The sequence below is a fragment of the Paramormyrops kingsleyae genome, chromosome 19 (genome assembly GCF_048594095.1).
Source record: "Paramormyrops kingsleyae isolate MSU_618 chromosome 19, PKINGS_0.4, whole genome shotgun sequence".
NCBI classification, from domain to species: domain Eukaryota; kingdom Metazoa; phylum Chordata; class Actinopteri; order Osteoglossiformes; family Mormyridae; genus Paramormyrops; species Paramormyrops kingsleyae.
Genome location: NC_132815.1, coordinates 16,427,544 through 16,451,343, shown reverse-complemented (window position 1 = coordinate 16,451,343; position 23,800 = coordinate 16,427,544). Strand labels below are relative to the sequence as shown.

General features: G+C 44.8%; 1 protein-coding gene across 5 annotated transcripts in view; it reads left to right on the top strand.

Moving 5' to 3' along the window:
• Nucleotides 1-23,800, top strand: part of LOC111837852 (1-phosphatidylinositol 4,5-bisphosphate phosphodiesterase beta-1-like) — a 118,799-nt gene that overhangs the window by 88,950 nt on the left and 6,049 nt on the right. For 4 of the 5 annotated variants that reach the window (XM_023800265.2, XM_072702801.1, XM_072702802.1 and 1 more), the window contains 13 exons: nt 24-178; nt 398-562; nt 1,150-1,249; nt 1,372-1,476; nt 1,823-1,938; nt 5,875-6,010; nt 7,038-7,091; nt 7,264-7,483; nt 10,344-10,524; nt 12,058-12,134; nt 12,279-12,368; nt 12,963-13,020; nt 13,312-13,398. In XM_023800265.2, the coding sequence (XP_023656033.1) occupies nt 24-178; nt 398-562; nt 1,150-1,249; nt 1,372-1,476; nt 1,823-1,938; nt 5,875-6,010; nt 7,038-7,091; nt 7,264-7,483; nt 10,344-10,524; nt 12,058-12,134; nt 12,279-12,368; nt 12,963-13,020; nt 13,312-13,398 (1,544 nt within the window). Of the gene's footprint in view, nt 1-23; nt 179-397; nt 563-1,149; nt 1,250-1,371; nt 1,477-1,822; nt 1,939-5,874; nt 6,011-7,037; nt 7,092-7,263; nt 7,484-10,343; nt 10,525-12,057; nt 12,135-12,278; nt 12,369-12,962; nt 13,021-13,311; nt 13,399-13,675; nt 13,701-23,800 lie in introns of all 5 variants that reach the window. The other variant, XM_023800274.1, reaches the window with a different exon arrangement.

The window sequence follows — 23,800 nt, the reverse complement described above, 5'->3', positions numbered from 1 at the left end:
TGGATCTGCTCGTCTCTTTGCAGACCTTCCAATGCAGCTAAACCAGGGCTTGTTCGAGTTCAATGGGAAGACCGGGTACCGGCTCAAGCCTGAGTTCATGAGGAGGCCGGACAAGAACTTCGACCCATTTACGGAGGTCACAGTGGATGGGATTGTAGCCAATACCCTGTCTGTGAAGGTCAGTCTGCTTCTTTGTGCAGTTTCGGAGCTCAGGATAAGTGGTTGGAGGATGGATTGATGCGTAGATGGATGTTATGGTGCTAAAATGGGCTTTTGTAGACAGAAATATATGATGGAAAACATATGTAAGCATATAAGGAGGATTTATGGAGAACATAAACTTTAAAACGTGCAGTATGTTTGCAAAGGTTGAAAGAACCTGATTTGCGCTCTACAGATTATATCTGGACAGTTCTTGTCAGACAAGAAGGTCGGCACATATGTGGAGATAGAAATGTTCGGACTTCCTGTCGACACGAAGAGGAAAGCATTCAAGACAAAGACATCACAGGGCAACGCTGTGAACCCCGTGTGGGAGGATGAGGCCATAGTGTTTAAGAAGGTGGGTCTGTAGCATCCTCTGGACTGTCACACCTTATACTCATCACTCACAGCCTCCCTGTGCTTCTGTCCAGTTGCTACAGTGTATGTTCTTCAAACAGGCCCATCATCTCAATTTTGGGCAACAGGGTCCTTGTAATTAGGGAAAGTATATGATTCAGTGGGTTAGGACTTTGTGCCCATGATCAGAAGGTTGACGGTTCAAATGTCATGGTTGGCAGAATGATATCTCTATTGGACTTTTGAATAAGGCCCTTAACCCTCTCAAGGCAGGCGTTGCTGATTTGCAACAGTTAAAAACTAACTACCTTATTACCCCACATACATATTTTATGAGTTTTTTTTACTCAGAAGTACCACTGCAGGACTTGGTTGTCCTGTCGTTACTAAAACTTAATTTGAGCCTGAAAGGGTTAACCCCAATTGCTCCAGGGACTGAATGACCTTGTTTTCTTGTTTGTACGTCACTTTGGATAACTGCTAAATAAAGAAAAATGTATATCTAGTTCATCATTATGGAGGCAATATTTAAGTGATGTCCATTAGCCTTCTGTGAAGAGTTTGATGGTCAAGTGTATACTCCCTTAGGTAGTGCTCCCCACTCTGGCGTCACTGAGAATAGCCGTGTTCGAGGAAAGCGGGAAGTTCATTGGCCACCGCATCATCCCTGTGTCTGCCATCCGCCCAGGTAAGACTAAGGTGCTAGACAGTGGCCATTCTGTAGTGGAGTTCAGTGACTCCTGACCTTTGTCCCTGATCCTTGAGGTCACATGACCGGTTTCTGATTGGCTGTACCTCATCTAATCCTAGGTTATCGTTACATCGGCCTCCGAAATGAAAAGAGTCAGTCACTGCTATTATCGGCCCTTTTTGTTTACATTGAAGTCAAGGACTATGTCCCTGACACCTTTGCAGGTAAAATCCACAATTCTTCTAACTTGTATGTGAACCTGTTGTTATCACAATATGTACATGTAGCTACTATTTGGCATTTGATGAGAACATCTCCTTGAAATAGTCAACTGTGTTTATTATGTTTAATGTAGTGAACTTATTGGTTATAATGAAATGATTTTGGTTAATGTAAATAATGTAATTAATCATCATTACCATTGTTATGTCATCTTGTACACTGATCACCTTGTAAGGCATTTTGTGTTGCATGTTTCATTGATAGCTGTCTTTCAATGCATTGCCTCGTCGCGGGTTAAGCATGCAGACAGCCTAGGTCACTTGTGTACGCTTTCTGGTCTCTGAGCAGATGTGATTGAGGCACTATCCAATCCTATCAAATACGTCAACCTGATGGAGCAAAGGGCCAAGCAATTAGCAGCTCTCACCCTGGAGGAGGAAGAGGAGGAGGACGAAGGGAAGGAGGTGGGCATTTCCGTCAGTCAGGAAAATACAGAGTCCTACTCACATGCTGCGAAATTGTAATGTAAATTATTGTTAAAAAGTTGCATGAATATCCTCACGGTATTTCACTGATAGCTGCTGCCGCAGGAGCTAAAGTGGTGTGGTGCATTATGGGAATTTTGACAACCGTTAAAGGTGTCCTGTTGAATGAATCAGACCTTAGTGAGTCTGATGTTTGACTTGTGAACGATTCTGAAAATTATTTTCCAGTTTTAATAAATGTGATACCTTCAGTACTTCATAAATATTTATTACAGAAGTCTGAGTTACGAGGTTTACAATTAAGTGGTAATAATTTCATTACAGCTAAAATGTGATCATACACATTAGTAATTTATTGAATTGATTTTTTTTCTGTTTGAATTTATATGACGCTCTTATGAAAGCTTTTTGAAAGGCATTACTGTTATTGTTATTAATAGATCCATTCTGGGCCATTTGTGAAATCTAAAAATAAAATAAACTGTGGTGCGTGTCCCCAGTCAGTATGTTTTGCTGCATTTCACTAATTATATTGACCTCACAGACAGACTCACACACACACTCACATGCGAAACGTGCACACACAGACGCACACACAGACACACGCACACACCTTTACTCATATCTTTGTGGGGACCGTCTATTCATAATGACAACAATGGTAACCTTAACCCCTACCCAACTCTAACCTTAACTATAAGTAACCAAAGTACAGTGGTACCTCAGAACTCGAATTTAATCTGTTCAGGACTCAGGTTCGAATCCTAAAAAATTTGAGTTCTGATCGAATTTTCCCCATAAGAAATAATGGATAACCAATTAATTGGTTCCCGGCCCCAAAAAATTACACACAAATGTTTTTTTTAGCATTTAAACACAAAATGAACAGGATAAAACAAGAGTGTACTAAACACATCTAGGCACATTTATCAAAACAGTAATAAATGTATCCAAACAATGTGTAAAGTTAAAAAAAACAATGTGTCCTGCCCCGATCATCCGCTCCTTCCGTGTGCCACGCCCCCTTGTTAACCCCGTGTGGGATCCCCGTGTGATCAGCTGTTTCTGGTTGTTTTTATTAGCCCTCTGTATTTAGTCCGCGTTTCAGTTTGTTTCCCCAGTCCGGTCATTGTATTGTCCGTCTGCGTTTTGCCTGCCTTACCTGTAATTAAACCCCGTATTCCCCGATACCCTGACGTCTGCGCCTTTGTCTTTGTTCCGTCCCGCTCGGCACAACAATATTATTATAATTAAATGTATTAATGGTTTATTATTAATGATATAAAAATAATTAATAAGAAATCTTTATTTTTAAATGTATTTTATTATATAATAATAATTACTGTTACTGTCTATCATTGTCTAAATGTATTTTTACTGTCTAAAATATGTATTCAGCTAGTGTAAACATGCACAATGCTATCACAGCGAATGCGAGGCTGAGACTGAAGCGTTACCCTTTGTTTCCGCTGAGAAATGTGCCGCGTGACTCATTTCCCTGCGTGTACAAGTTAACTTAGGTTGGCGTTCACGGTTCAACTTCTGAGATTCAGATCGAGCTCTAGGTCTTTTTTTTTCAAACTGGTTTTCAACTTTTAAGAAATTCGAGTTCTAATGAGTTCGAGAACTGAGGTACCACTGTACAAGTCTTTTGGCATTTTTAGTATTTCGATTGCAGTCACAATTTTTTGTAAAATTTAATTTCCTCTTGTGGGGATGGGAAAATTGGTCCCCACCAAAATAACAGGTTTTTATCACACTGTGGGGACGTTTGGTCACACACACACATGCATACACACACTGTCACACTGACATGTTTGCTTTGCCCTTGTACTACATGTGCTGCTTTTTCTGGACAAAATCAGGCAGAAAACATTATTTTTAGTCCCTGTCAGTTTATTGGGTCATTTGCGGCAGAATTGTGTTATGTAACTGATACACATGGGTGGGAAAAGTACTTTAATTCAAAATTGCCCTCATGCAAATTCTCTGCTTAAATTATTTCCATTATCGATGGTGTAATTTCATTGTTGCTATTTATTAAGTCTCAGCTTACGTCCGTATGGATGGTCCCAGAGGCCCTGTCCTCTATCATAATAGGATTCTATTTTCAATCGGGATTGAGGGATGCGTCTTAATATGTGGCCCAAATATGTACGCAGTCAGACATGCAGTCATGATGGTGTTTCTTACTGTAACTTTGCTTAATTGATTAAAAGTAACTTTGTTTAATCTTGAAAGTTTTGGTAATTATGACTCTCCTACAGTTATATTAGCCTGGAGTTACAGCAGCTATAGCAGCCTTCTGGAAGCTGACTGTGATTCAATGTCTTTCTCCATTAGATTAAATTATCTTTATTTATTCTGCAAGGAGACAGGTCAGTGTGGGTAATGAAGTGTGACAGGCCGCAAGATACCTGAATGCAGCCTCTAAAATGAGTGCAGTGAGCATCATCAGTACATATAAAGCAAAATGTGGAGAGCCTGTGTGAAATATTGAAATACAGACATGACTGCCGTCTTTTGATTTTATGGTCTGTTCTCATGATGGATTGCCGCTGTTTTATTTTTATTTGTGTATTAATGTTCATGTTGTCTTTTAGTACTACTTGCATTGCTGCACCCCATGATTTGGATGCCTTGTGATTAATACTGCTCTTCTATAAGATGAAGAGGACTTACTTGAAAACATGAAATCTGAATAAACCTGAATGTGTGCAAAAATGCATAGATTTTTAGAGCCTTTAAATCACATTTATCACACAGTATGTCTGATTAGTGGCAGCCATTTTTACCAATGTTGTGTTGACCCCCGAAAAGCCATCAGTGTGATTACTCTAATAGAGAAAAGATCTAAAGCTCCCCAAGGGATCTTCCTTCTATAGTCGCAGTTCATCTAGGCGGCTCCCTTCGAGGAGTCAAGGACCCTTGATAACCGGTGGGGAGACACCACGCCATGCTGCCGCCATAGCAACAGCCAGCAGGAAGCGCTTTATTCCGCTGACAGGTGTGTGGCGCTCTTAGGTAGGGTGAATGCTTGTGGGCACCAGTCTGAACCTGACGAGAAGCAGCTGCTGGTCAAACTGGAGCAGACTGGGAGGATGTTCCAGTAGGAATAGAGAGGCTATGCTGAGGAGGGTTGGACACCAGAGTTACATGTATACACTCTGCAGCTGGAAGGAGGTACATCACAGTGTGTGTGGAAGGATCCAGGGAGATGACATTGGGGCTCTGTTTGGCTGGGTACTTTCGCTATAATGATACTCATTGTAATACATTAGATTTATGGAAGTGTGTGTGTGTGCGCGTGTGCGAGCGGGTTTACTTATCCTTATGGGGACATAATATCCCCATAACGTGATAAATATCTGTTTTTTTTCCCTTATGGGGACCGGTTTCCTGGTCCCCATAAGGGAAAACTCTATTTTATAAAAATCGGTGACTGCTATGAAAAACTAAAAATGCAAAAACTCTTGTATTTTGTTAGGTTACTTATGGTTTTGGTTAGGGCAGGGTAGGGGTTAAGGTTGTCATAGTTAGCGTTAGCTGTAAATAAGAGGGTTGTGAAGGGGGTGGAGCCATTGGAACAGTAATGGCCTCCCATTGGTCCAAACCAGGTGTGGTGATCCCACCTGTCCTTTCTAAACCTCATTTGTGTCACTGGTATGGTAATGGTCTAGTTGCTGCTTAGTGAAGCGGTCTAGCCGTGTCTTAGGGAAACATGCCGCGTTTAACGAGGCCCCCAGTCAATTGCTACTTAGGAACCAGAAGGTGGGTATTTTCGGTCATGTTCAGCAGTCAGTGGTCGTGAAATGACGAAAGATGATGGGAGGACCCAGTGCATTGTGGGTAACCTGGAGAACAGGCCAGAGTGGAGAAGCTCAGATGAACTCAGCAACACTTCTGTTGTTTCAGGTAGAACCGGGGGATGACGACCCATCCGAACCTAAGAATGAACCCAAGCCAAACCCGGCGGAGAATGGGGTGAGCCACCCCCCATGCAGCACCCCCCGACCCCCGTGTCAAGTGCCCAACCAACCCCAGTCCAAAGGTGAGCCTGACACAGAGCTGGGGGAGGGATCCAGCCCCGCGCCCTTTGTTATTTACGCTGCACTGGCTGTCGTCTCGGATAAATGTCTCGCTTCTGCCTGAGCTCAAAGCCACTGAGCCGCAGTGTGAGAAGGCGGGCCAGTGAGCCGCAGTGTGAGAAGGCGGGCCAGTGAGCCGCAGTGTGAGAAGGCGGGCCAGTGAGCCGCAGTGTGAGAAGGCGGGCCAGTGAGCCGCAGTGTGAGAAGGCGGGCCAGTGAGCCGCAGTGTGAGAAGGCGGGCCAGTGAGCCGCAGGCTGGCCCCACCACATCCTAATGCTGAATGATCATCGGAAGTGTACTTAACATTTACATTATATTTATTTAATTTAGTAGACATTCTTGTCCATAACGATGTACAAGTGAGCAAAATCGCAAGTTACATATGGCTACGGTCAACTAGGTATAAGGGCAGCTAGGCTGAGATTCCAATTACAGTGAGTGCCCAGTTACAAGGGTAAGCAGTATTAGAGCAGGAGCTACAGAACATCTTTCAACACAAGCAGTTTTATCCTTATAAATTTAAATACCCTTTATAAAGCTTCTAGCATTTGAGGTTGACATATTACGCTATAGTTAAAAAAATTGCAACCAAAAAAAACTGCTATAAAAGATTATATTTGTGGCCATGTTTACACCAAATGTGATGTCAAAGTGAAAGATCAGGTCTCATATGGGTTTGCTTAAGAGTTAAGTATTCATGGGAGATCTAGTGGAAGAACACATCTTGTACAGGTTTGCCTATGAATGAAATACTTCTGTAGTACAGCTCTCCAACGGGTTTGCCAGTGAGTAAAAATGTTCTGGAACATTTGGAGTTTCTCTCTGCACTTAAATACAGATCTGGATTCTGCCCTTCATGAACTAGAGTCCAAGATTCAAGGACAAATATAAACGGGAAAATTATGATGAGTGGGGTCTGCTGTGGAGTCTGATGGGGCTACATTAAAGTTCTGTGACAAATAACCTGGACAATAATGTCTGTATTTCAGGGTCACTGAAACCAGCTGCAAAAACTGAAGATATTATACAGAGTGTCCTGACAGGTAAGAGCTACTAAAATAATAACTTTTAATTTGGTATTTGAGCTACATGAGCTACATATCAAAATAAAAGCCAGTCGAGGCTGTGTGTATTACAAAGGTAGAGACAATTCAGTGGTCTTGAAAAAGCCCCTGCATGGTCATGCCATAGTCTGACAATCCATTGCCCTTCCAGAGGTCGAGGCACAGACATTAGAGGAGCTGAAGCAACAGAAAGTATTCGTAAAGGAGCAGAGAAAACAATACAAGGAGATGAAGGAGTTGGTGAGAAAACACCACAAGAAGACCACGGACATGATCAAGGAGCACACAACCAAGTACAATGAGTTTCAGAACGAGTACTTACGAAGGAGGGCTGTCCTGCAAAAGAACGTCAAGAGAGACAACAAGAAACGGTGGGGGTCGTCGAATGGACATGTCTGTTATTCTCCTCATCAATCTCTCAGTCATCTACCAATAAAAAGTATTTATGTATTTTAGGATTTATGCAAAAGGAATCGTGATCACGAAAAACAGATCAGTGTGGTTCCAATTCGAAGGTGCTGAGGGGGCTTCCCAGCCCATAGTCAATTTATATCGCTGTAAAATAAAAATAAAAAAGATTAATGGGCAACTTATGTAGTACACTCATTCTTCTAAAAAATAAAAAAGTGACAAGTCAAGTTTAGAGTCTGAATAGAAACCTTCCATCTATCTTCCATTAAAAAAATTAATATAATTTATAGAAGACGTTTTTTCCTGCTTAGTGCTGTATCATTTATCCAGTAATGTATTGTTGTAGATGTAATGTATTTATGCAGTACATCAGCACAGCAGAAGAACCTCCCTTGAAGTGCAATACTCTAAACGACTTTTTGATGTTAAGTGCTGCTGTAATCCACAGGCTTGTAAATGCTTTGTGTATCTCTAAACCAGCACTTCGGGTTCATCTCCTTAAGGGCCTGACAGTTTGCCGTTTCAATGAGTCCGATGTGTTTGTCTTGAGTAGCGCCACCGTGATGCAGGACACTGTCCCGTCACCTGAGGCTGGCTGTGAAAGATGCCCCGCCTTGTGCCTACCTTAGCGACAGTCTCTAAGGCCCCGCCGGCACAGAGCCCGGTCTCTTTACCGGGAAAGGCCTCATCAGTCAGTCGGAGCGACCCACCGCAGACGGAGGTGGCTGCCTTTAAAAGGATCCGAGCTCTCGGGGTCTCGCAGCTGGACGGGCCGATTTCCAGGCTCGTTTCCAGACCCAATTCCATCGCTCTCAGCTTCTAACGATGTGTAAACCATCCGAGGCTTCTTGTCCGGGGAGAGAGCTATTATTCAAGCAGGTGTTCAGCATAGGCAGTCTCTCTTGCTCTGGATTACATCCCACTGCCCTGACAAAGGGCTCTTACACTTAGGCAAGAAATGTGTGAGCGATCATGAGGGGAATCCGAGCTATCTGTATGAAGTGTTTATGTTCCTATGCCCTGCTTTTCTTTACCATAGTGAGAAATCTGGAAAGTTCTTGCTAATGTGAACAGAATGTGCCTTTACTAGTGATCAGAAGCCAGGCCTGATCACGGTCACGGGGCATTGAAGTCCGTCGCTGGCTCTGCCCATAACATCGGGTGGAGGTTTGCTCCTGAGCGCATTCCCCAGGAAAGACGTCAGTTTAATCTCCAGAGTGTCATTTATTCCTGACCGATGCCTCCGACACCAGACCCTGTGGATGGTTAGAGGTTTCTGGATAGCCCACATCCCCCACACATGCTCATTTCCCCATGAAAGGATGCTTTGCAGCACATACCCAATTAGATGCTTTAAAAACTTGTATGTGTTAAAGTCAACTTGCGTAGAACAAGTGCATTTGAATTCTCATGTCCACTCAATATAATAAACACTGCTGTCTTGCAGTGCTTTTAGTGATCTTTCTGAGCAGTTGTAACTATAAAACAGGAGCCCTGTGTTGGTGTGTCTTAATTTAATGTAGAATAATTGCTTTAGCGGGTCACTCTCTCTGAATGCTCCGTAGGGAGCAGCAGTGCCGGCCTTCACAGTACAGCGCGGATCTGCAAGCATCGCGGGATCTCAGGCCTTTCCATGGTGGAGCTCAAGTCTCCTTGAATAATAGTTGCTTTCCCACAAGTTCCGTTGAATATCTTTATTGCCATTGCACATGTGCAACAAAATTGGGTGCCACGCTATTAGTGCAAAACAGTAAGCAATTATAATACTATAAAGAAGTATAAATATGAAAAGTCATAAAGACATATAAATATCAAGATTTATAAAAAGAAGTCGAAAAATGGAAAGGTAAAGCACACATCATACCACACATAAAAGACATTTTTCACATTCTGCTGCTATTCATTGCATAATTTGTTCCCTTTAGGGTTACACAGTTTAAGCAGCATTTAATGCAGTGATGGCTTTTGGGTTAAAGGAACAGATAAGTCAGCTGTACTATAAATAGGTATGTTAAGGAATGATAATTTTTTTTAATCACACACCTTGACAATTAATAGTGTATATCACATGTACTTATAATGTACTCAACAGGCAGATGGAAACACTGTTTAATCTCAATTTAAAATTTTAAATTTACAGTATTTGGCAAATGGCTCTAAAAACAAAAGCCTGACAACCACTGAAAGTGCACTTTATATCATGAAGTATGTGAGGGTTTTAAGGTAAACACCTTCAATAAGGTAAAACAAATAATACAAATTACAATATGTTACTCAGTGTTTGCCTCCATCTGGCAGTCTGTAAAAATGAAACAAAGCAGGTAACGTCAGCTTCCATGTAAGACCCGAACTCAATGTTTAGATTTTAGCTTTGAATTCTGGGATTCTGTGCAATATCACAACCTAAACTCTCATGTTGTTTACAGTGAGGAAGGAATATAATTGTTCTGCATTGAAATGTATTCAAATGGGAGAATGGTATGAATATAGATTAACATGATCAAAGAAGTAATAGCGAGTTATGACTTTAAAATGAACTCAACCCCTCAATGTGATAAATTTCCTTGACAATTCAATAAATACATTATTTAATCGATAGCTCAGGCATTCAAGTGCCTCTAAAATCTGTGTTGCGATACGGACCAGTGCATACAGATTGTATAGGAACAAATCGTATAGGAATGTCAGACCAGGTCAGAAGTGAGGTGTGGAAGGTGACAAGTCAAACATTGTAGCAAGCATGTTTAACAGACTGAAGTTTCCGGGTTAAGAATACTTGCACAGTCCAAATACTGACTTCAAGTGCTGTCCGTTTTCCAGGGTCCCACCATCCAGTCCAGAGCATGGCCTTTCATCCCTGGAGCAGGAACTCTCAGACCTGGACCAGGAATGCAACCAGAAGCTCAGGGAGCTTAAAGAGCAGCAACAGCAGCGACTCTTGGACTTGCGTCAGGAGCAATACTACAGCGAGAAGCACCAGAAAAAGGAACACATCAAACAGGTAGAGAGATACAAGAAAAGGGACAAATCAAACAGGTAGAAAGATACCAGAAAAGGGACACATCAAACAGGTAGAGAGAGATACCAGAAAAGGAAACACATCAAACAGGTAGAGAGATACCAGAAAAGGGACATATCAAACAGGTAGAGAGAGATACCAGAAAAGGGACACATCAAACAGGTAGAGAGAGATACCAGAAAAGGAAACACATCAAAGAGGTAGAGAGAGATACCAGAAAAGGAAACACATCAAAGAGGTAGAGAGAGATGCCAGAAAAGGAAACACATCAAACTGGTAGAAGGAGAGACACCAGGAAGGGGAGCATCAAGCAGTTAGAGAGAAATCAGCAAAGGAGAATCGAGCAGGTAAAGAGAGACACCAGAAAAGGGAAAACATCAAACAGGTAGAAAGATAAAGACCAGGAGGGGGAGCATCAAGCAGGTAGAAAGAGACACTAATAATGGAAACACGTCTAGTAGATAGTTATAGACACTATACAGTATGTGGAGAACACATAAAGCGCGTAGTGCTCACATCATTATGCACCTTTCAGGCTCTTTTTTGTTTTACCTACCTTGCTCCACCTTACATAAGGGAACTAAATGTGACTGTGGGTCTCTACTTCCCTCTTGTTAACATCAGGGTGGAACATTGTTACCTACACACAATTATTTATTTGTTTGATGGTGATACTTTTTGCAGAAGTTCATCGTTAATCAATGGCTGCTGGGTCACTTCATAATTTTTTTCATCCCTTTTCTGTTCTTTCTCTTTCCCACAAGCTTGGCAGTGCTGTTACAGTACCATGTGTTCCCTCTCCCTGCCATTAAGCAGATCAAATCTGGAAGCCCGTAACTTTATCTATAAAGTATTGCTCGGTTAAAACACAGATTTTTTACTGTTCTTCCTTTTTCTGTTGCCACCTTATCGACCCCTGTCATCTCGTAATGTCTTCCTTCACAACCCTTTGAAAAATGACTTTCATATTGTGCTTTTTAACTCGAGAGCCTTGTTCCAGCTCATTGGCTGCGCTGTCCAAAAGAGCAGGAGTGCAGGAGTTGCCTTGTTCATACGTGGAGGCTCAGTGAAGTGCAACGGCTAACCCAATTATATTTGATGCCAGTTTAATGGAACAGATAAGTCAGCTGTACAGATAATGAGGCTTTGCTAAAATAATAATAATAATGAGAAAACAATGGCGGTGATGGACATTACATTTTGTCTATGGGTATGATTCTCCGTTTGGGTACGAGAGGGCCCCCTGGGGGTGGTGTGTGGGTAAGCAGGTTAGAGAGAGACTCGGAAGGTTCGATTCCTATAGCCAGCAGACTGATGTGCTGTGATCCCCAAACTTGATTTAACCTGTATATATGTCTGTGTCTCATGGAGAATAAAATCCAATAGGTGAAAAGACAGTATATCCCCGTGGTGATGGATAAAGTGTCACTTTTCTATGCTAAATTTTATTTGCATGTGGAACTATATGTAATCTTTAAACTGTAATCTATACTGTATTCTGATTTTTTTTCATAGCTTGTGGAGAAACTGACTGCAGTAGCAGAGGAATATCAGAACATGCAACTCAAAAAGCTAAAAGACATCTGCGAAAAGTAGGTTGTTATGCATGCAAAGTGTTTCTGTGTTTTTAATATCATAAAGGCACAACATGTTTGCTGAAGCATTAGCGACGCTGCTTGTGTGAAGGAAGCGTCATGCGTTTTGTGATGAGAGTTTATATCCTCTTCATCATGCAGGGAGAAGAAAGACCTGAAAAAGAAAATGGACAAGAAAAGACAAGAGAAGATCAATGAGGCCAAGTATAAGGAGAAGAACCTCACAGAGGAGTAAGTGAGAGTCTGTGTGGGAGAGAGAATCTGTTGGGGGTATGTTCAGGTGGGGGAGGGATTGCCTGTCCCCTGTAGACTCTGGGACATCATGCTGGTATAGGGGTCATCTGTCTCCTGTACCTTCTAAGTCTCAGACAATTTTTAATGTATAAATGTGCATACTGTAGTGCAGTGTGTCCCAATCAGGTCCTCAGGAACCCACGGGGGGGGGGGGGGAGTAAAAACATGGACTGTCTGGCAGGGAGCTCGGAGGGAACAAGAATGTGGACCGACTGTGGATCCCCGAGGACCGGATTGGAAAACACTACTGTAGTGTATTATTATTATTATTATTATTATTATTATTATTAATTCACACATTTTCTTAAAATAGGAAGGATACTTAAAAATATGTCATAGTGCCAATATTGTGCAGTCCAGTTATTTTGAGGTCTGTATGACAACTCAGGCAAAACAACTAAATAACTTTTTTCTGTCCTTTAAGTAATTTTTCTCTTAGGGACTAATGAACCTTTCATACCTGCCTACCAACCTGCCTGCATTAGTTTACCGTGAACTGTATGCTGTAACACACATTTCTGTGACTTCCAGAGAGAAACTGGAGATCAACAGGTCTTACATTAATGAAGTGGTTCAGTCCATTAAACGGGTAAGAATCTACAGCTTATTTTCAAACTTAAGACATCTTCAAGGAAGTTTAACATACCATAGGGTATTTATCTATATTTAATGTATGATTTAGAATGTGAATGTGACGGCACATGACTGCCATTTTAAATTACGGTTGAATTATACTGTATTATGGTTGAATTGTACAGTGTTACAGTTGATGCTGCAGTTGTGAATTTCTACCAAACGTCGACACCTAACCTTGCCCATGGATCGTGTTTGTGTGTCTGTGTGTGTAAGCGTAGCTTTTTCTGTCAAACTTTTCCTTCAGCTAGAGGAAGCACAGAGCAAGAGGCAGGAGAAGCTTCAAGAGAAGCACAAGGACATTCGGCAGCAGATACTGGATGAAAAGCCTAAGGTGAGCTTTTTTTGTTTTGTTTTGTTTTTGTTTTGTTTTTTGTTCGCTCCACTTATTCAAGCTTAACTATCACACTTAATTAGCAGGTTTCAAAAAACACAGTCAGAGTTCTTTCATGTTTTAATAGTAACTACATTAGTAGCATAATCACAGCTTATTTTAAGATATTAGTCAAAATGGAATAGTATACCTTCGTAACATATTGTCACTGAACCTTGGGCTACCCAGTATTTCTGTAGTGACTCCTTATTGGCTGTCATTATTATCGTTCTCATAGACCGGCTGCTCATTGGATGAGGAAGGTAAGGCGTGCTGCATCCCACCACTAACCAATCACTGAGTTAATCTTGAAAGGCTCCGCTTTTTAAACATGCGGCTGCAGGACCCGGACATACCCTGAGCAAAAGGGCCAACCTCAGCGGTATGCCATAATCGCAGTGAACAAGTAGGAGTTCCTCTGTGGTCATGTGACATGCCTGCTGAATGGCCTTAGTGCACTGGCATGTTTTATGCCATAGCTGCAAAGTGCCGCATGCACTACCTTAATTCCTAGGTCTTACACCAGTTGTAGGACCCCTGTTTGTGTCCAATGTGCTTTTGCAACATTGGCAGCTATGTGGAAGCCAAGGCCTGGTCTGACTTACGGTCCAGAGTCGCCAGGAAAACAAACAGAGCCGTCCTCCTCATTCCCCTCGCCTCTCTCCCACACGCAGAGCCGTCCTCCTCATTCCCCTCGCCTCTCTCCCACACGCAGAGCCGTCCTCCTCATTCCCCTCGCCTCTCTCCCACACGCAGAGCCGTCCTCCTCATTCCCCTCGCCTCTCTCCCACACGCAGAGCCGTCCTCCTCATTCCCCTCGCCTCTCTCCCACACGCAGAGCCGTCCTCCTCATTCCCCTCGCCTCTCTCCCACACGCAGAGCCGTCCTCCTCATTCCCCTCGCCTCTCTCCCACACGCAGAGCCGTCCTCCTCATTCCCCTCGCCTCTCTCCCGCACGCAGAGCCGTCCTCCTCATTCCCCTCGCCTCTCTCCCGCACGCAGAGCCGTCCTCCTCATTCCCCTCGCCTCTCTCCCGCACGCAGAGCCGTCCTCCTCATTCCCCTCGCCTCTCTCCCGCACGCAGAGCCGTCCTCCTCATTCCCCTCGCCTCTCTCCCGCACGCAGAGCCGTCCTCCTCATTCCCCTCGCCTCTCTCCCGCACGCAGAGCCGTCCTCCTCATTCCCCTCGCCTCTCTCCCGCACGCAGAGCCGTCCTCCTCATTCCCCTCGCCTCTCTCCCGCACGCAGAGCCGTCCTCCTCATTCCCCTCGCCTCTCTCCCGCACGCAGAGCCGTCCTCCTCATTCCCCTCGCCTCTCTCCCGCACGCAGAGCCGTCCTCCTCATTCCCCTCGCCTCTCTCCCGCACGCAGAGCCGTCCTCCTCATTCCCCTCGCCTCTCTCCCGCACGCAGAGCCGTCCTCCTCATTCCCCTCGCCTCTCTCCCGCACGCAGAGCCGTCCTCCTCATTCCCCTCGCCTCTCTCCCTCACGCAGAGCCGTCCTCCTCATTCCCCTCGCCTCTCTCCCGCACGCAGAGCCGTCCTCCTCATTCCCCTCGCCTCTCTCCCACACGCAGAGCCGTCCTCCTCATTCCCCTCGCCTCTCTCCCACACGCAGAGCCGTCCTCCTCATTCCCCTCGCCTCTCTCCCACACGCAGAGCCGTCCTCCTCATTCCCCTCGCCTCTCTCCCACATATAGAGCCATCCTCCTCATTCTCCTCGCCTCTCTCCCGCACACAGAGCCGTCCTCCTCATTCCCCTCGCCTCTCTCCCACACGCAGAGCCGTCCTCCTCATTCCCCTCGCCTCTCTCCCACATATAGAGCCATCCTCCTCATTCTCCTCGCCTCTCTCCCACACGCAGAGCCGTCCTCCTCATTCCCCTCGCCTCTCTCCCACACGCAGAGCCGTCCTCCTCATTCCCCTCGCCTCTCTCCCACACGCAGCCGTCCTCCTCATTCTCCTTGCCTCTCTTCCACACACAGACCCGTCCTCCTCATTCCTCCTCCCCGCTCTCCCACACACAGACCTGTCCTCCTCATTCCTCCTCCCAGCTCTTCCACACACAGAGCTGTCCTCCTCATTCCTCCTCCCTGCTCTTCTGCACGCAGAGCTGTCCTCCTCATACCCCTTGCCACTCTCCCACACACACAGCCATCCTCCTCATTCCCCCTTATGTGCGGTAATGTATCACCCAGCCTTTTGTTCCTCTCTTCAGCCCATGTGGAATGCACTGGAACTTAAAATGCACGCTCACACGCACAAGCATGGCTTGGTCAAGGCGTCTGTGTCTCTTTCATCACATTAGGTTTTTGAACATAGTTGCTGGTTATTTTTGACAATTTTTTTTACTTTTCAATCTTGTTCTTTTTTTTTTTTTACAGAATCCTGTTATTAGGTTTTATTCTTCTTTTTACAGGACACCATGGATTTAAAATAAGACACATCATATATAACATAAAAGTACAGAGATCAGGATATTACATCATAAATCCCAGTAACACAAAGTTCATATCAATGCTCATTTATAAGCACAAGGGTCAGGATATGACATCACATATCCCCATCATTTGTGGCTCCCATTGGTGTCATATATCCCAGCCATAAGGCCTTGTCTACCTTACTGCTTTGTCCTTTGGCTTTGATTCAATGTTATTAGCCCTTTTGACCTTTTTGTAATTGAAACTTTGAGGCACTGATCTGTGGAGTTTATTTATGAATTTTCTGATTCTTGAATGTTATCAGAAAAGCATGTGACTCAGCCATGTTTGTTGTGGGAGAAATATTTCCGGTATCTCGGTGTATTGTGGCAGCTCAGGCAGCTGCTATCAGTTCGAGTTCTGAGGGGAGTGAATGAGCTCCTGAAGCATGTTTAGAGGAGCAGTAATGGTGTATTTTCCCCTATGTTCCCCTATGCATTGAACATACAGTATAAACTGGGGATTGTAATCTGCCTATAATCTGGACATCTTGGGCATGATCTTAGCATACAGATATTTCCTCTATGATTTTTTATGTTTTATTATTTGATATATGACTAAAATGAACCACTAGAGGTCCCCATAGAATATGGAATCAAATGAGTGATGAGCAGGGGCTTAGCAACCATGGAGTAAATGTGGTTATTCTTAATGTATATAATGTATACTGTACCTAGTACATTTAGTAAATATGCCATAAGGTATATATTTTAAGTTCTGACAATTTAGTAATCTAGTGAGGCAGCTTGTTGGTATTTGCGTTTATTATTTGTACAGCATGAGACTTATTCGCAAGCACTAAGATACACTTTGTTAGCAAACAACACTGATCAAAATTTCAAATTCATAGATTCATAGTAACGACAATTAACGGGGAAAAAATTAATAAAAGTACTGTGTAAATAGACAGCCACTTAACCATCTCATTTTCTGAATGATGCTTATTTTAAAGTGCTGACATTTCCTACAGACGACACAAACAAGTGCGTCTGAGTGCCTTCTTCCTTAGATGGAAATCGTTTAAACACATTCGGCTGATAAATTGGACCCTAAAAGGCCTGGGTGGCAGCACGTAAACAGGCTGTGCCCATGCTGCTTACCGAAGCAGGAAGCCGCGCACGGGGAAACCCCGTCCCCACACCGATCATGGCGGAGCTGGTAATACTGGAAATATGTGAAAGATTAGATGGAGGAAACATTTCCAGGCTTGTGCCCGAGGCAATCCCTGTGGCTTTTGTTGTGGCGTTTGTCTGAGAGCTCACCTCTGTCATGTGATACTGCTTGACCGCCGACGCTTGCGGTACAGAGCCAAGATATCAGTGTCTTTCTCGTTTTGTCATGGAAACAAAATCCACTTACTGTATGCGTCCTTAGCCGGCACGCCACCTGCTGTCTGATATGCATTTATATGTAGGTACAGTACTGCTTAATTTTTGGGCTTTATTTGATTACACTTTTTGTGTTCAAACCACAAATAAGAGTTTTTCCATTTATAGTGATCAACAAGCACGCCCTTAACATTTCCAATCAGGAATGTCTCTAATCCTCATAATTCATCTGAAGCACAATTATGGTTTGTGGTATAATACTGGCCTGAAAGGGAAAAATTATATCTTGAAGCATCAGCTTGGTTAGAATACTGCAGGCCTTGGCCGTATTTCGTCCAATACTCAATTTAAGTCAAATTAGGTCATATTGGTTTATGGGTTTTATTGATCAATGCAAATATCAATAAAGGAGCATTTCTAGGATCTGTGGCTTGTTTGGAGATTTGGGGAGCTCACCAGAATGACCTCTGTCTCTGGCTGCTCTGCGTGCCCTCGAGCCTTCCTCTGAGGATGTATTAATCGACTGTTCATCACTGTTTACGGGTGCGTTGAGCCCACTGGAGCCGTAAAGCAGGATTACGAGGCCAGAGGATACTGTGCCCACAAAGTCGTCCTGCTGCACCTGGGAAAGGACAGAATCACCCAGCTGGGCTGTTTATCTCATGCTGCGGGTCTGTACAGCCCAGGAAGCTGCTGAAAATGGGGAAATTCAATCATTTCAGTCGAGAGCAACTGTTTTTCAAAATATTTCGCAAAATATGTCCAGACAGATATAAACAGCACACAGGCCGGGGCACATGGTTCATTTACTGTGTGGTCGAGCGTTAGAACGTAGTGTGATTGCTGGTGCCAGACGCGGTGACCAATGCGTCTCAGAAACAGCCGCTTTCCTGGGATTTTCACAGTTTACAGAGGATAGTGTGATGGACAAAAAGCATCCAGTCAGCAACAGCTCTGTTGCTGAAAGCACCTCATTAATGACAGAGGTCAGAGGTCAGAGGAGAATGGCCAGACTCGTCAAAGTTTACAAGATGGCCACAGGTGTAAAAATAGGTGAGAACAGCAGGAGTTGAAGCAGCCCTGGAGGCAAAGGGCAGTCCAACACGGTGAAGGTGCATGTGATGAAGTGGCCAGTTAGATTATTAGCCTCCTGACTTTTAATATACCTGCTTGTTAGACACGAAAAATGGTAGATGCCTTTGTTCACTTCTTGGGTGTTACACAAATTATTAGAAGTATTTATTTATGTTTCATGTAGAGCAAAGGGAATTCTGTGACTGATTCAACACCTCATCTCACACTTATTGCTAATTCAGCTCTCTGGCAGATTTAAAGGGACAGTACTTGATTTCTTCACGGTGAGGTGGTGAGGTCCAGGGAGGCTGTCTCAGAGACATGCTGGGTTTGTGCTGCAGAAAGACAACCTTGAAGTGTGTCCCCGGCCAGGCAAGTCAGCCCCTGTGTATGGACACCCATCTCCTTATGGACAGGTTGCTCCTTATGGACAGGTTTCTCTGAATAGACACGTCTCTGCATAATGACAGGTTCATATGGATGCTTATGAACAGGATTCTCTGTATGGACATCTCTGTGATGGACAGGTTCCTGTCTATGGACAGGTTCCTGTCTTTGGACAGGTTCCTGTCTATGGACATGTCTCTGTGATGGACAGTTTCCTGTCTATGGACATGTCACTGTGATGGACAGGTTCCTGTCTTTGGACAGGTTCCTCTCTATGGACATGTCTCTGTGATGGACAGGTTCATGTCTATGGGTAGGTTTCTCTGTATGGACAGGTTCCTGTCTATGGACATGTCTCTGTGATGGACAGGTTCCTGTCTATGGACATGTCACTGTGATGGACAGGTTCTTGTCTATGGACATGTCTCTGTGATGGACAGGTTCCTGTCTATGAACAGGTTCCTGCTCCAAGCTGCAGGCCTTAAGCTGCGTGTTGCAGTCCTAGCCCAGTAACACAAGCACATTCTCTCCTCGTGATCACCTGTCATTCCCTGCCTCGCACCCACGCCATTCGCAGCTCTGTTTTCGTCCACGGTTTGGATTGGTGAGCTTCTCAGTTGTGCTATTTTGTAGACCAGGCTTGGCGATGACTGTCTTTAGTTGAAGGGGGGCTAGTAGACATTAACTACATCTGACTGGGAGGTTACGAGTCCCCAGGCGGGGGTCAGCAGTTGGACTTGTGGATAACTTGCTTAACCTGAACTCGCCCAGTGAAATATGCAGCCTTACAGGTGGGTATGAGCTTCAGTTACTTTGGAAACAAGTGGACATAGCTATTTGAATATAAACATTTGCACCTGCTCTTAGACCGCGGTGGCTTTGGTTATCAGATGTAAAACACAGTCGTAAGTAACGTGGGTTTGAATGTTCATGTTTTCATCGCGCCTCATGGCTGTCTCAGGCTGACGAAGTCAAACAATGACCCTGCTTTTGCAGTACGTGTGAGCCGTGGTTCAGCCAGGTCGCATGCCGTTTCTCAGCATTCTGTTGTGCACCACAGTAAACATCCACCACGTCAACAGCAGTAACCTCACAGCGCGGAAATCTTCAGTATTTTCTGAGCAGGAGGCTCAGATTCAACATCCTGCAGCATCTTGTTATGCTTCTGAAGGTGGAATGCAGAGTGGCAAACACTCCTGGGGGAATAAAGGCATTCTTAATTAAATATTGATAGGGTACAGAGATAGCGTTGGTAACCAGGACAACGCTGTGACTAACCCCTCGCTCAATTTAATAAGTCATTTAAGAGGCTACGTCAATGTGTAGTTCTGACCCAATTAGGTTCCTCGGAGCATCAACGGATGGACACTTATATCCTTCTCAGTCTTTTGAGATTGAGCCTGAAAAATCTTAGGACGGCCCACTAGGGTTAGGTCTCTGCCAGGAAAAGTTTTTTTTTTTTTTTGATTAGTTACCAGTTTACTGGGACAGTTGCAGATGAAACCGGTTTATATAAATAACTGTTTTGCTCCATTTCAAATTGTCAAGGAGAAACAGAAGATAATATTGTAAGAAATCATCAGCCTGGATTTGCTTGTTACACGTAATTGATTAGTAATCTGGACTCTGTTTGTTGTTGTTGAATAATTAGCGTAGAACCAAAAAAAAACAACTTGTCGACTTGAGCGTGGTGTGTTTGTAGCAACATAGCATTCCTGGCACAGACCAGGCACTGCCGTTTGCCAGTTCTGCTTGCCAACAGAGAGTAAAAGCATATTGTAGTTTGTAGACTGTTTTGGCTTTGCTAACCGCCAGTTGCTAGGCTGGAGCCAGCCACCGTGCCTACGATAGCCTGCTGACATGTAAATGCACATCTTTTGCCATGAGATATGTGAGCCGGGGGTGTGTTGGAAACCACCACCCCCACTGCCTGAGGTCATTGAGAGCCCCCTGTAGCAGGGCAATGTGGCCCCCAAAAGACTGGGGAGAGGACAGTCTGCTATCATCACAGTGTGTTTCACTAAAGAGACAGTCTGGCTTCCGTATTGACTGCCACATGCCTTCTGTCGTTCATTAACAAGCAGGAGGAAATTATTACTAATCCTTCTAGCGTTTTTTTTCTTCTTTTTTGTGAGGTTGATCCGGCTCATCGATCTGATTACTTGTCGCTCGACTTTACTCATACATTTACGCCAGACTAGTGGGGCGAATGAGTGTGTGTTTTCCAGATTGCTTGGAATGCCTGCAATCTTCTTCTCAGTCCCAGGAAAGATGGGAATGGTTTGGATCTACTGCATGTTTTTTCACCATCATGACTGAAGCCTTGACCCTAACAGGCACGAGGCCTTTCGACATGTCTCTGTGGTTACATTTCAGTCGCCGTCTGAAATCACAGCTCATGCAGTGGGGGGGGGCCTAGGCGTTAGCGCCCTGCTAACATATTAAACCTCCACTGTGTCACAGGCAGACATGGCAGTAGAGTTGGGTAATTCAGGTCCAGAAAGTACAAATCCAGACCAAGATTTTGTTTCAACCAACCAGTTGAGCATAAAGAGTCACAGTCACAGAGTATTCAACTGGTTGGTTGAAACAAAATCCCAATCTGGACTTCTACTCTCTGGACTTGAATTACCCAACTCTGCATGGCAGTGACCTCACCTTGACCAGTAATTCTTACTTAATTCCTCCATACAGGGTTAAATATGTCCAAAAATATAAGATATTCCCCTGAAGGATACAGTTTTGCATTTTCCATTTTAGCGTGAGCTGTCTCAGGAGAGGTGTAGAGACAGGGTGTTGATGTAACGCAGTTCAGCGGCTGCATCTTTTTTAGCGCAAAGACACGAGTAGCTTCCTAAGTGGCTCGGTACAAGGCCCCAGTACCGCGATGCAGACTATGGGGTGGTATTTGCAGTGATAGGGGACGCTGGCTTGTCGCACAGTTTGTTTTAAGACACACTGGCACTGCATTGCATCCTTATCTCCCAGCAGTGACTCTCTTGCACCGCCTTCCATTTAAAGACAGAGATTCCCAGCCGCTCCTTTCCCGTTTCTTGTTCACTCCGGGTGGAGGCATGAGGGCTGTTACGGGAACACGCCTTCTGGAAGCAACCAGGAGGCTGCCTGATCCCTGTACGCCTCTCCCACTCGCAGGGAGATAAAATGGTCGCGTCTGCGGGCAGGGCAGCTCTGCTTCTCCAGTTAATGGCTGTGTTCGGGGCGGACCCGGCCAATGGGAGCGGTGTGCGGTCGCCATGGAAACGCTCATCTCTCCCAGTGATTTGAGCACCGCTCTCCACTGCTGAAGATAGGTGTTAGGAAAGGAAGGCCATCTTGGGGAGGGAGGTGGGGCTTTTATATATATATATATATATGTGGGGGGTGAAGGAGTTGGTGGTTGTCGTGTTTGGTGCTTGGTTTTTATATCTGTTTAATAGTGATAAAGCAGGGTAAAGTACTTGAAAATAACTGGATTTAGAATTGCGTTGGGGCATATGAGTGCAATTATGATCCCATTTTTCTGACTTTACATTGTATAGGGTTCAGTGGGTGTTTGAAAACTGAACTAAGAAGTGGGTGAAAGACGAGCACTTCTGTTAATGATCGTACCCCCCTTCAGTGCCCCCTAACCGAGTGTGTCAGTTCAGATGTCCCGACCAGCGGGGAGCAGGACTCCAGCGTATCCCTCTGTACAGGTGTGGGGAATGTGGAGTCTGTAACGTGTTGAATGTGATCGTCAGATTTCCAGATCGCAGAGGTCACCTGACAGGCAGTGTGCGTGCCTATATGTGCTTCAGCTATAGTGCGTTTACAGAGAGTAAGGTGAGGGTTTGTTTAGCTGTGGAGCCGCCTCGTCCAGTTCATAACAGACCAGCTCTTTTTTAAACACTGTGATGTCTTCCAAGAAATAATCTGTGCCGTGTTCAGCCAGTGTGGAGACGGGGAAGGGAGGGATGAAGCGTTGCTCTGAATTTAGATTGCAAGGCCTTCTCTCACCGTGATGGCAGTTCAGAATTAGGACAAATGTTAAAGAAGGTCACCGTCTCACAAAGTATGCCGGGAAGCGCGAGAGCTTTAGGATGTGAGGCCTGACTGGGCGTTTTAAGCGTGTGCCTAAGAAGTGGGCCAAGCAACCTGACAGCCATGTGGTCATTCAGTCAGCAGCGTGGATGGGCCATGTGGCATCGCGCGCAGAATCATACAGCTTCACCTGCCTCGGTAATTGATATTTATAGCCGTAATCTGTGGGAACCATATGTACTTTGCACATTCGGTACAGTGTAAAGTACTATTCATAAGGCTAATTAAATAATTATTACGCTCAAGGTTAATTAGCATGCTGCTAAAATTGAAAGGTTGAACGCAATACCCTGAAGATGAGAGTAATTTCCCCACCATGCTCAGAGACCTCCGTTATTAAAGGGATTTAGAATAACCGATTTTGTGCGCTTGCAATTAAAGGGAAAGTCTCAGGTCCAGCCGGGAGCCTGCAGCGGGCTCCATCTGTGCCAGGCCCGGTCATTCCCTTCCGCTGTACCCTAACTTTTAATTACCAAGCTGTGACGCCCCCCCCAGGTGATAAAGAGGTGCCACGCGCGGTGCAAGGTGTGCGCCGGACACGGCCGGTGGCACCAGGGACCGCAGGGACATTGTGCTGGACCGGAGAGGCCGTGTTTCGCCGACCCTCCACCTCCGCCCACCGGACGCGAGGAACGGTGACAGAGCGGAATGACATTTTTAATCAAAGGCTCCGAGCTTTTGCTAGCAGACAGATTGCTTCTCTCCCTAAGTAGGTCACACGTTGCGTGGGGAAATTGCGCCGTGTCCTTAGCCATCTGGCTGCATTCATCAATGTCAGCAGGATGAAAATATAACTCGTGCAAGGTGACCTCCATCACGGCGTCTTTCACGGGAGGGCTTACCTGCATGTGCGAGGATATAATTAGGGAGGGTGGGAGCTTGCCGTCGAGTTCAGGGATCCGGTCGGGTGCCGGCGTAAAAGCGAGAACGGAGGTCATTCCACGCCGGCGCTGCCGTGCGGTCAGCGGTACGAACCTCCACTTCAGTCAGGCGATTCGGCTGTAGGGACCTTTGT